The 11990-nt window shown below is 39.8% G+C and overlaps 2 protein-coding genes across 5 annotated transcripts; both read right to left on the bottom strand.

The window, feature by feature from the left end:
- Nucleotides 1-203: 203 nt before the first annotated feature.
- caprin2 (caprin family member 2) lies at nucleotides 204-11627 on the bottom strand. 4 transcript variants are annotated; one of them, XM_086023169.1, is made up of 21 exons: nucleotides 11462-11625; nucleotides 8267-8453; nucleotides 7229-7468; nucleotides 7102-7164; nucleotides 6944-7030; nucleotides 6448-6686; nucleotides 6133-6215; nucleotides 5783-5860; nucleotides 5549-5586; nucleotides 4856-5035; nucleotides 4558-4599; nucleotides 4363-4488; nucleotides 4194-4278; nucleotides 3899-3939; nucleotides 3640-3735; nucleotides 3494-3562; nucleotides 2723-2863; nucleotides 2527-2626; nucleotides 2372-2433; nucleotides 2118-2169; nucleotides 204-1026 (listed from the first exon to the last, which is right to left on the bottom strand). In XM_086023169.1, the coding sequence occupies exons 3-21, from the start codon at nucleotides 7451-7453 to the stop codon at nucleotides 452-454; spliced, it is 2382 nt and encodes a 793-aa protein (XP_085879295.1). In that variant the 5' UTR covers nucleotides 7454-7468; nucleotides 8267-8453; nucleotides 11462-11625; the 3' UTR covers nucleotides 204-451. The 4 variants fall into 4 exon arrangements, with proteins under 4 accessions (XP_085879295.1, XP_085879296.1, XP_085879298.1 ...); XM_086023170.1 differs by lacking the exon at nucleotides 11462-11625 and adding an exon at nucleotides 8721-8877; XM_086023172.1 differs by lacking the exon at nucleotides 4558-4599 and having other exon boundaries at nucleotides 11462-11627.
- On the bottom strand, nucleotides 9067-11468 carry LOC147126688 (uncharacterized). The gene is made up of 2 exons (XM_086023181.1): nucleotides 11196-11468; nucleotides 9067-10510 (listed from the first exon to the last, which is right to left on the bottom strand). The coding sequence occupies exons 1-2, from the start codon at nucleotides 11213-11215 to the stop codon at nucleotides 9184-9186; spliced, it is 1347 nt and encodes a 448-aa protein (XP_085879307.1). The 5' UTR covers nucleotides 11216-11468; the 3' UTR covers nucleotides 9067-9183.
- Nucleotides 11628-11990: the final 363 nt, after the last annotated feature.

Below are 11990 nucleotides of genomic sequence, written 5' to 3'. Positions count from 1 at the left end.
TGGTCGTGTCTCTTTTTGTCCGGCATTTGCATCATTCAGGATTTTGAGAGAAATCTACAAATGTTATTGTAAATAAGTGTAAGTTGTAATAGAAACAAAACGTTTTTAACTTCTATGACAGCATTACACTTATTCCTGTTTCACTTTTCCCAGCAATAAATGAGGCAGTCAGTTTTACAAATGAAAACTCAAGCACACAAATATCACTGCTCATCTTTTATTACGCCACATCCAGAGACCAAATTGACCTCTCCAGTTTGGATTTTAATTCAACATACTGGCCATTTGTGTTCAACACCAAACCCTCCACCAAAACAGTTTTCCTCCCATAATTTCCACAGCAAGTATGACTGTCGACCAGAAACCCCGGTTCACATTTTAAAGAACAGTCGTACGCGTATAATCATGATGCGTCAACGGTTTGGTACGGAACCAGGAGACCACGCGGAGCTCAGTCCTGATAAAGCAAAAAGCCAGAAAACGTACTGTACTTCCAGGTGCTTCCATAAATGGCACCGCGATGCAATCTGAGCCAAACCTGATCTCCTTGGAAGAGAGGTAAGATGGCATGGTTGCTCGCCGTCTCATGATCCGGCGCGCCGTCATTGGCGTACGCCGACGCCATGACTTCGTCATTGCACATGAGATTGATGTAAAGCGGCACGTTAATTGCCATCTTAAGGATGTGGAACATGAAAACGTACATCCCGTTGACGGGAGAGGTAAAGCGGCCAATGTGGGTGTCGAACATCTCGCCGAGGTTGCTGTGCAGCTGATCAAAAACAATGGGCTGGTCTAGGTTGCCCGGAGCAAAGTTGACGGTGCGAGAGGCCGTGAACGCAACTTTCAGCGGCTGGGAGAAAGGGTAAAGTTGCATGGGGAGGAGGGAAGTGTGATGGTGGCCTTGAGGACTATGCGGGACCTCTACCATGGAAACGGGAAGGGAATCGCCGTGCCCGGAATCCACCGTTGTGAATTCTTCCGCACGGTCCGGGCTGCTCACCTGCGAGGACTCGGGCCAGGCCGCTGCGGGGTAAACAGAAAAAAAAAAAAAAAAAAAAAATTCAATCGGAATTAGGGTTTCTTAGTGCGCTTCATTAGTGTGTGATTATAGAGATGATGAGCGGGATAAAAACAATTTTTTATTTTTTTTTGTAAAAGTTCCAGTTTTGTCTCACCTGTTCATAGAACATTCTCCAAGAAGCTTTGCGGACTGTCAATATGCAGTTTGCTTTTTCATGATATTCAACAGTAGCGTCCTCCTCGGTCTTCTTCCATAACGTCCACTTTGGTTCCAGGAATGACGGAATTTGACACTGATGTATCTTGAAGGTTGTCCTTTGTTACTATTGGTATTATCTGTCTCTTCAAATTGACATCAATTTTCCTCTTGGTTGGCCGCAATCCTGAACGGTTTTAAATTTCCCAATATGTGCAACAACAGTCTCCGTCCATCAAGCTGCTCGGCGACTTGCAGCCTTCATTTTTAACATGCCCGCTGATCATTTTCCAACTTCGTCTGGTCCATGTTTAGTGTGGTACAGAGTGATGATTATACTGACAGACGAAAACCCACTTCTGTGCTAAGTCTTTTTTTTTTTTTTTTTTTTTTTTTCCCGTCATTCATCGGCAAAACGGGTGTCCATCAGCCACCTCTGCTAATTAGACGACACACTGATTTGAATTGTCCCCATTGTAAAATATTCCATCTTTTCTCGGGATGCAATCATTTTTGTCCAGGACTATTTCATTAGCTTATTTTTTTTAATTTATTTTTTTTAATGAATTCTGTCTGAATTTCACTGGTTACTCTCTAATCATTATTACTCTTTTGCTTTTATTAAATCATTCACTGCCATTGACGAATTTACACGCTCGAATTTTCACAGTCCAGCAATTCAATCCCAGGAATTTATATATTTTTGGAAACTTTTTCAAACGTTAGGGTGAAAGGGTCTGAAAATGTCTGTCAGTGAATGAGTTAACAGAAGGACACCAGCAGTTTTATCAATGTGTAATATTCCCTTGTCCATGGCTTGCCAATTGATATTGGTTTGCTGGACTTTTAATCGTGATAAAAATGTCTTTTTATTGAGACTATAACATTGTGTACTTACCACTGGAATGATGCTGTGCTCCACATCCACAGATATGTTGGGATCCAGAGTCCTGGAAACATATCAAAGGCTATAAAACGTTGCTTGAACGCAAACAAACGCAGCACTTCCGTGTTCGGTATCAGGTGGCATTGAAACTTCCAGTCGGTGTTTAAGTGCAGAGCGACTACGCGGAGAAAATCAAAAGTTGACGCCCAACATAGGAGGAAACTTGACAGTCGAACAAGGCCACTATAGTTTAGGGGGTTACTTACTCTCGGAGCACCTAAGAGAGGGCCGTAGTTCTTTAGATGAGTCTGGAAAATGCACGTCCCCCCTGCCAAAGAGAAGTCAGATATGCGCACGATTAAAATACAGCAAAAAAAAAAAAGTTTGAGCATCTTGGTTTAGTTCCCCATCGAAGGCATACCCATTGTTTGCGAGTCGTCTTCTGAGGGCGCAAACTCAGGTGGTGTTTGGGTGCTGGAATTGGCGTACTTAGATTGGACCTTTGCATCCCCGTTGAAGACCTACAGTAAAAAAAAAAAAAATTAAAAATTGGCGTCAAAATGACACGGCATTTTGCTCTTTAACTTATTCACCGACACACAAGTTTGAAGACTTACTGATGGGATGTCATGAAATTGCACAGAGGTGACCGTTTGCCTTGCGGGCGGGGTGGAAAATGTGTGCTTGGGAGCGGGTATGGAGATGCTAGGTGCCATCCTGTTACAGGGAGACGTCTTTCCTGATTCAGCTACCAGTGTCTGAGGAAGACCACGTTTGAGTGTGTCGTACGATAACTGAAGTGAAGTACGCATTTAATGATTCCAAGCTAAATGACAACATGTTATATTTAGTGCTGTTAAACGATTACATTTTTTAATCCAATTAATCGCAGAATTTACCATAATTAATCGCGATTAATCTTATTTTTCAACTACAATTTTTTTACGAAGCCTTGAACCGTTATTTACTTGAGTAAAATCTTGGAATTAATGTGGGAAAAAAAAATAAAAGTAGATTTCAATTCAAATACTGTTCTAATAACTTTGTTTGATCCAACTACTGTGGTATTTGAATTTGGCTGTGCAAAATGTGCAAATTATTTTGGATTTCTCCAATTAGCAGTCAAGCAACCTTTTAAAGTAAAACTACGTAAAAGTCCATCTTTGCGACAGTGACTCTCCTCCAAGTTTGGCTGCACAGTGGTTGCTACAGAAAAGTAAAGAAAATTGAGTTAACTCAATTTTTTTTAGAGTGTTATGAAATTTAAATTAATATCCATTGTTAATGCTTTAATTTTGACAGCCCTAGTTATATTACATTATTTAATAATCGCATCGTAAGTTACTCCATATTTCCCAACCTCTAATACATATGGACTTCAAACTGACTGAGATTGTAGACTCTGGCGTGCAAAATGGTGAAGAAAATTTCTTCTGTTCAGGCAAATGCAGAGGTTCCTGTAGAAGAAGGAAAAAAAAAACGTGCAGGTCAAATGGACACAGTAAAAAAATCTCATTATCACACAGAATCTTACATTTGAGGACATCTCCAGCTCATAGCTTTTGAAGCCCTGATCTCCATTTGGCAGTCTTGTCTTGTGGTCCAGAAGCCGAGCAGGCAGCGGGGTGGACTGTGAATGGAAAATTGACTCATTAACACTTTATCATGACATACTGTACAGTGAATATTTTAAAAAAATAAAAAAATTATATCACAAAAAACTTGCATTTGAATAAGGTGCTGGTAGACTATTTGCACCGTGTGATCATAGAAACGGCTAAATGCTTTCTTACATGCATTTCTTTTGGCAGCGGATCACTTGAGTTTTTTAAAGCTGTTGGTTGGGAGAAAGAACATCAAGTATTTAATAATTTCGGTTAAATAGTTGTCTCAAACTAAAAAAACGGGATCAATCCTGTTCCGAAAACTGATATGCACACATACAATATGCTGTAAATAAACGGTAGTACAGCAGGTGTTTAAATTGCTAATAGGAGAGCAAAAAAATAAATCCACTAAGCGATGAAGTCAATTACACTTATCGAGGCTCAACAAAAAAAAAAAAAAATTCTAGTGGTTCAACATTACCCAGTGGAGATGACAATCCCGATTGCTCCTTTTCAAATCTGGAGTTTCCATTTTCTGAAGAGGACTCACAATCTAGAAAGGAATCCTAGACGGCAACGTAAAATATTAAAATATGTTTTGTATCAGTTTCCTAGTACACCAGTCTAGGTTTTCAATTGCTACATTGCACCTGCATAAAACTGAATGAGCCATGGTTCTTGGTCATTAGGTCCTCAAAGTGTTTTTTCCTCATGATGGGGTCTTTGGGGAAGGTTGGAGAGCTGAATTTCATTCCAGGTGAACCCTTGTGAACGTCCTGCCAAGAATCACAAAGTGTAATGTTCAAGAACTATTTTGGTTTTTTAATAAACAGTTTTGCACTCACAGTCTTTCCATTTCGCTCGCTTTTAGCTTTTCTCTCCTTTCCCTGAAATCAAAGAAGATGAATACGCTCACATCGCATTTTATTACGCGGATTTCTGTCCAAATGACTAAATTCGCTGTAATTGTGAAAAGTATTACTGTGAATGAGGTTTTCTAAAGAGTAATTCGAGATTTCACAGAGGGGCCTGTGAGTTGCTACAACAGCTCGCTAACGTTCTACCTAGCTAGTACTTTTCCACACTTTTTCCCCCCATCATATTAAATTGTTTAGATTTTTTTTTTTTACAAAATGATTTTACCTGTTTACTACCAGTTGATTTGCACTTGCTGGTAACCGGGGCTTTGGGGATAAAAGTAGCTGCTCCTTTCCATGGTTTGTTGACTGAAGCCCGAGTTGAAATGCCTTCATCAGAGAACTCCAAATCCCAGCAGTCAGGAGGGTCATCCTCTCTCATCACCATAAAGTCTTCCTTATAATTCTGAGCAAGAACATTCTCAATGTCCGACGTAAGCGACTCAACGCTCTCCTTCTCCTCTTATACATTCTCTCGCTTATCAACTTAGACTGAGAAACATTACTGAAATGCTTTTCTTTTTTTTTTTAACTCTACATTTAAAGAGGAAGTCAACCCCAAAATAGGTTGTAAGCGCCCCCACTAGTTTAAACACAGCATATAGATATTAACTGTGTTTGTGGAATACGAGTTAGGAAGCTAAATCCAGCGGTTTTTAGCCCTGTCAGGGGGCGGCCATTTTGTCACTTCTGGCGACTGAAAATGACATCACAGTTGCTCAGGTAACAACCAATCATGGCTCACCTGTTTTCTGAAGCTGAGCCATGATTGGTCCTTATCTGAGCCCTGAGCAACTGTGATGTCATTTTAAGTCGACTGAAGTGACAAAATGGCCGACCCCTGAGATAGCTAAAAACGGGATAATAAAAAGCTGCTTTTAAAAAATAAAAGAAATAAAAAAGTGAAATGTGACCTTACCCCTTTACAAACTTCAGGGCGCATCAACTTTGATTTGGCTGCCGAAAACACAAAATGAGACATGAAGTCATATTTTAAACACCATCATTAAATCACAACAATTTAGGAAAAAAAAAAAAACAAAACACAAACGTTTACTGTTAGTTAATGTTGTCCTGTTAAAGGCCATCAATATGTATTCTTATTTTATCTAAGGTCACGATCACAATTACTGCTGTAGCTGCTTGGACATACCTAGAGTCGTTTTGGAAGGAAGACAGGAGAAGTACTTGCATTCCAATAATTTGGTGAGCTCCTCTTTCAGCGATTTAACTGGGAAAAAAAAAAAAAAAAAAAGAAAAACAGATTTATGTATTTTTTGTACCAGAATGTTACCCAAGCTAATAAATCAAACTGATGTATGTAGCTAATTAGCGATCAGTTGAATAATTTAGTTAATTCCTTTCATGTGTACGATCAAAGAAATGTAGATATGCCAAAAACGTCAATATTGGTGTGCAAGAGACCTACATTTTTCTCACAATTTATGAGAATTTTTTTGCACGTGTAATGTGGCATGCCGCGTGTAACTCGCCGCGACGTACATGTCGAGCCGGCCACTGGTTTTTCTTCTCCCTCCAGGAGGTCGATGTATATCACAGCCGCTTGCTCCATCCACTGCGCTAAACTTCAACACAAAAACAGAAGAAAAATATTGAATATTTAAGTATGAATCGTGAAATATTGATCGTGTCTCAATTTTAAATTGAGCTCTCAGATGCCAATATTTGTCAGCATGCAAAAATATCGGCACCTATGCCGATTGTAAAGTGTAAATACGCCACAAACTATGATACCAAAACAGTTCAATATCGCTTGAAATCTATTTTCACCATTCAAAATAAACAAACGTAAATCACCTCAGTCTGTCATCCTGCCTCGCTTCGAGCAAATTGGCCAGCTGGCTCAAGCTGTTGAGATGCTTTGCGGGTAGGTAGGGTGCCTGGTTGTGTCCGTTTAGCAGGTCTTTCTTGACATGGGCCTGTTGTATGCTAGCGAGGAGGTGCTGGACTTGGAGCACCATGCTTAGCCGCCTCCTCTCCGCCTCCATCCTGACCATTTGCTCCCTCTTGACTGCCTTCTTCTGTGACCTCAGCAGCTAACGTCAGCATTTGGAAATTTGCAGAAAATCAGTCCAAAGTCAAATCAAAAGTCAAGAATCTGGCAAAGCTAGCCAAAGAAGCTAAGTCTATCACCTCGGAAATCGCAATGTACATAGTATTGCAAGTGTTATTTTTCTAGTCTACAAACAAATGCTAGCAAACACCGCGTAGACACACCATGAATAGAAATCCATTTTCATTGGACAGACAATATTCAAGTAAGCGTTATAGCAACTAGCTATTAAACTCTTACGTTTTGAGTCAAGCTGTCCAGGGTTTTATGGAGCTCCTTGGCAAACTCCAAGTTATGCACCACCTGCTCATATTTATCGGTAGCGGCCTAAAAAAAAAAAAAAAAATTGTCATGCCAATGTGACACCATTTTTTGTCATTTTGAAAACTTGGACTCACCATTTGGTCTTTATTTAGAGTCTCGCCGCAGGTCAGGCATCTCTTATAGTGTTCCAGTTTCAGCTACGGCAAGCAAGACAAAAATTTAAATCCGGCCATCTCGTTGGCCACATTTTGGTGTTCCTACCTTCTTTTTCTCCAAGTTGCGAACCTTGTGTTTGAGGCAGATAAGTCCATCTTCGAGGTACGTCTCATAGCCATAATAGGAAGTGGGGAAGTCAAAGTTTGGCAGGGCAAGTGAGTCTCTCTTTGGACTCAAAACAATCAAAGTGCCTTCCATTCGTTCCTTCTCTTCTGATTGTTCACCAGCAAGTGTGACACCCACCGTGGGGGATGGAGGAAGCTGCACCATTGCTCAGCTTCACAACTAGAAGAGGGGCAAATATTTGTATTTTCATATTTCTACCATTAAAATCGACAATATTCAATTATCAACGTAAGCGATGAATTGTTTGCATACATGTCATTTAAAACTGTCCGAATGCTCAATATGTCAGCCTCTGAATAGTAAACAGATTTCTATAGTCCTCAACGAAAATGGACTGATTATCTTTGTGCCGAGTCAAAAATAATGATTTAATAATATTGACAAAGCGCAAGAGGATGAACACAAAAACGCTGTAAGACAATGCAAGTGTCTTTTTCCAAACTAACAAACCTCTGTCGGAGTAAAAAGCAGGATTGACATTCAATAACCTTCAGCAAAATCTAGGATGAGCTGAAATACTTTAATTCCTGTTTCCAGTCGTCTTTTTGAGTCAAATTGGTGTGCTACCATCTAGTGGATAAATATTTGTATTTAATGGCGTTTAATCACAATGTTGAAACAATTCCTACGCCTTAAATAAAGTATGCAAATGTGAACAAAAAACGGTTGACAGCGAATTGCTCACAAACTAAAACGACAATGAAACACTTGTTAATAACGTCCACCGTGCAAGACATACCTAATTTAATTCATGTGCCTTCAATATTTTTTGTGGTTTGACGCGATTTAAATGAAACAAAAGAGCAAACCGCATCGCCAATCAACCTTTGCCATCGTTCCAAAACTAACTCAAACCATACGTCACTTAAATGAATAGCACGGAAATTCCCATTGGAGGATAGACAACAGGCATGTCGTAAGAAGTAAAAGAAGTAAAAACAAAAAAACACCACCAACCTCGTGGCTCTACTTCAGGCGTTAATTCCAAAATCAATTGAAGTAACCAGCAGTCCTACTCGTTGAGAATTTGCAAGGTGGGCAGTTTGCAGAGGGTGTGTCTGAGTGTGCTTTTGATTTATAATGCGCTCCGTTTGGAAGACTTCCGGTTCGACTTTTTTTTTCAACTGGGATAGGCTTCTTCTACCTGCAAGATCGAAAACGGTAGAGAAAAAAATAAATAATGTTCCGTTTCTCTTTTGGTCATAGATATCATGTTTGGAAACAGATATTTAAAATTAAAAAAAACGATTGTAATAGAAAGAACTAAATTGAAATACTAGTGTTGCCAGTACATGGTTGTTTACTTTTGTTTTTTTGTTTGTTTTGTTTTTACTTGAGCTTGTACGTTTAAATGATGTGTGCCAAAGGGTTTATGACATAAATATTTAACAAAACTTTGTTTTTATAATACCTTAGGTGTCCCTGAGTCCATGTTTTTTTTTAAATTAACGACGCACGTGAATACATCACAAATTGACTTGAAAATTTTAGTCACATAAAATACTCAATAATTTTAAGTGCAAAATTATACTAGAAATGAACTTTCTAACAAACAAGAAACTAGCTGACTAAAAACATTTGCAAAGTGCGAAACACATGAAGTGACCGCAAAGGCCCATAAACGGTGTCCACAACGGTTGGCCAATCAGTAAAGGCGTCACATGATAGCGGTTATCCAATCACCTGTGGAGAAACATCACAGCCACACGACAACAAATACGCACACGAAGATCCTGACCTCACCACAAGAGGGCGTCTCACTCTTCCCAAAAGACTTTTAATGATAGTAATTGCATGAAAATGACCTATGAATATACCTTAATAAATCTACTTTGGAGTACAACATTTTATGACAAAAAAAAATGAAGCTGACATCATTTTCTTTTTTTCTGTGGAACACAAATGTCATGAGATCCATGAAAGAATATTTTCCGCCTTGATGTTTTAAAGTGTTGTTCGTTTTCCTCCGTGTCAGAATCCAAGATTATAATAGTTCCTAAGCTAATTGTCCTGTTGGTATCGGTATTCTTATGAATCAGTTCAACACTATTTTCATTCTCCGATGAATCAAATATTTGTACTTTATTTGAATTCAACAAATGGTCAGTTCGACTGGGTTCCACATTCAAGGCGGCAATTTTTTGGATACGCTCCGCTTTTGTTATTCTGCTGCATCGATCTCCACTTAAAGAATCGTCATCCCCGGAACACAGAGTCGCGGAAATTCTCAGTAAATCGTGTCGTGTTGACACCTTGCTACCGGGATCAATCGTAGGCATTTCCAGAGTTGGGGGGTGATTTTCATCATCACTTATGTCTTCATACTGCGGGTTTTTACAAATGACTTGGAACCTGTTCTCCTGCTCTCTTCGAGAAACTCTTGCTGCCTCCTTTAAATCTCTGTCATCATCTGAAATGTCGTCGTATTGCGGATCCTTTAAAAATTGTGCAAGGGGCATTTCCTCCCGCTCACCTTCAGATACAAATTTTCCCAGTGATGTCTTTGAATGTTCCGTTTCACAGCACGCACAATCCTGGGAATGAGCGCATTCATTATCATTATTTGACTGGCTGCGTGCAACTCGGCAAATTTCTGCTTTATTGCTCACGCCGACCCGAACGGGTTTGTGATTATTTTGTGAGTTGTTTTTGGTCGGTTCCACCAATGGACAGTCCTCGTGATGCGACGATGAAGTGGTAGGAACTTCCATCACACCTTCGTTCTTTGGAGTTGTCGATGTACAAAGAATGTTCTTCTGAGTCCGAAAGTATGCGAGCTTTTCTGCAATCAGGGTTTGGATTTGATCATCTGTGGGTGGTTCCGCTTCATCGGCTTGCGAAAGAAGCCCACATGTTGACGGCTGAGGAGGAAACACCCGTCGCCCATAAACAGTTGACCGTGCACGTTCTGCGTCGTCTAGGTGTTGTATTGGAGGTCCAAAATTCAGAGCAGTTGGTAAAGTATTCATTGGAGTGGGGTGACATCGCGCTTCGGATAAATCGTACATCGCCTTGGCGCACGTTTGTGATGATGAGGGCTTGAAAAATGATTTGAAACGGGGCATTTGTCGGCTGTGAGATCTGTGGGTGAGGATACTGCGATGTTGTTGGAATGGAGGATGGGCTTTTCCTTGACTGTCGAAACATCCAGATTGCACTTTAAGGAAAGTAGGCTCCATGGGATGACTCAAGTGAAATAATCTAGGAGGGGGGAAAAAAAAAGACAGCGAGAAACTGGCATTTGTTGATGGTTGACAAGATGTACTAGCATGTGGACATAAAACACTTATTTTACATTTTCTTTTTATTTAAACGTTCTCCAAAACATTTTGTTTTCCTCCACTATTATGCATCATTTAAAAGTAGTCAATTGATCTATACAAAAAGTGTGGCATACACCTGTTCCATCTACGATATTTAGCTGAACAGCTGTTCGCATATCTACGCCTGATTGGATGAATAACATCACGTGATTTTTTTGCTTTGCGTGCCATTGGTTCAACTGACAGAGTAGGCTGCGGCGCTTGCCTGGACATTTGACGAATTTTATAACATGATTTTGGAAGGGTTGGGTTACTAGTGCTAACAAAGAAGAGGTTATTAAGAAAGTAAGGCTTTAGAAATTAATAGATCCAGGTCCTCCCTCACCGGGGATCATTATTTTCAAACGCTACCAGTATTTAATGAGACTTTCCATCAGCCTTTTTTGGTACCTACACAGGTATGAAAACGTTTTATTTTACTCAGGCGGATCTCGAACGTTATTATAGGTGGTTTTGGTAGCTTTTTATTTAAAGATCAGTACAATGTTGACGTTACGCGAGCAAGCAAGCAAATGAATGAATAAATGCATGCATGAATGAATGAATAAATAGAATCCAGTTACCTCGCAGATTCCCTGTCCATACGTTCTCAAATACCTCAAAAATATGTTGTATAGGTCGATATAACTGTAGCAGCTAGCTTTCAATACTTTTTTGGCCGTCACAGAGGATTCATTCCGCCGTGCGTGCGAGAAAAAAAAATACTGCATGAAAATTATCCAATCGAAAACGACAGAAGAGATTCCACTGTACATCGTATCTAAGATTAGACACGGAAAACATTTAGAAGCAAGCAAGAACTAATATTTCTGAAGAGTGCAAAACAGACCTGCGCGACGAAATGGCCGATTGGAAAGGATCTGAATGACCAATCGGGATAAAAAGACCGAATGGAATTTTATTCGGATTCACAGGGGTGATGTATTCCTTTTGACAATCCGAACAAGTGTCATGATTGTAAACAATTCAATCCGAATAGCCAGGCTGCGTCGTCTGCGCATGCTCTGTTTTGACGTACATAGTAGTGACGTCGACGTACGCACACTTTAAAATGACAGCGTCTTACCAGAGCTCCTCTGCAACCCGAGAATTTGTTTTAAAGTCCCGGTAACTTGTTTTGATCAAGACGCCGCTTTAATAAAAGTGTTAAAACAATCGAGAATACTGTGCTAAATCGATGAATGAACTCCATCTTGATAGATCAAGTGATGTTGACATCGATCTTCGCGTGCTGGAGCATGTAAATGTAAACAGGTGACCAGAGATCTTCATTCGAAATGATTTCATTTCAATTGAATGACAAACAAAATCTCCATGTAGTCTCCCTTAGTCAACACATTTCCGGTTCATTATCTTCG

The sequence above is a fragment of the Filicampus tigris genome, chromosome 22 (genome assembly GCF_054856515.1).
Source record: "Filicampus tigris isolate MCC_2025a chromosome 22, RoL_Ftig_1.0, whole genome shotgun sequence".
Taxonomy (NCBI): Eukaryota; Metazoa; Chordata; class Actinopteri; order Syngnathiformes; family Syngnathidae; genus Filicampus; species Filicampus tigris.
The sequence above is the reverse complement of the archived record's forward strand: the minus strand, read 5'-3'. Positions and strand labels throughout refer to the sequence as shown.

Bases quoted from the DNA above. Each gene is read 5' to 3' on its own strand.
- caprin2 (XM_086023169.1), bottom strand. From the start codon at position 7,453: ATGGTGCAGCTTCCTCCATCCCCCACGGTGGGTGTCACACTTGCTGGT. The intron at 7,165-7,228 runs GTAGGAACACCA...TGCTTGCCGTAG, and splicing joins GCAACTTGGAGAAAAAGAAG to CTGAAACTGGAACACTATAA. The intron at 7,031-7,101 runs GTGAGTCCAAGT...TTTTTTTTTTAG, and splicing joins CTCTAAATAAAGACCAAATG to GCCGCTACCGATAAATATGA.
- LOC147126688 (XM_086023181.1), bottom strand. From the start codon at position 11,215: ATGGACAGGGAATCTGCGAG. The intron at 10,511-11,195 runs GTAACTGGATTC...CCCCCCTCCTAG, and splicing joins ATGGACAGGGAATCTGCGAG to ATTATTTCACTTGAGTCATC.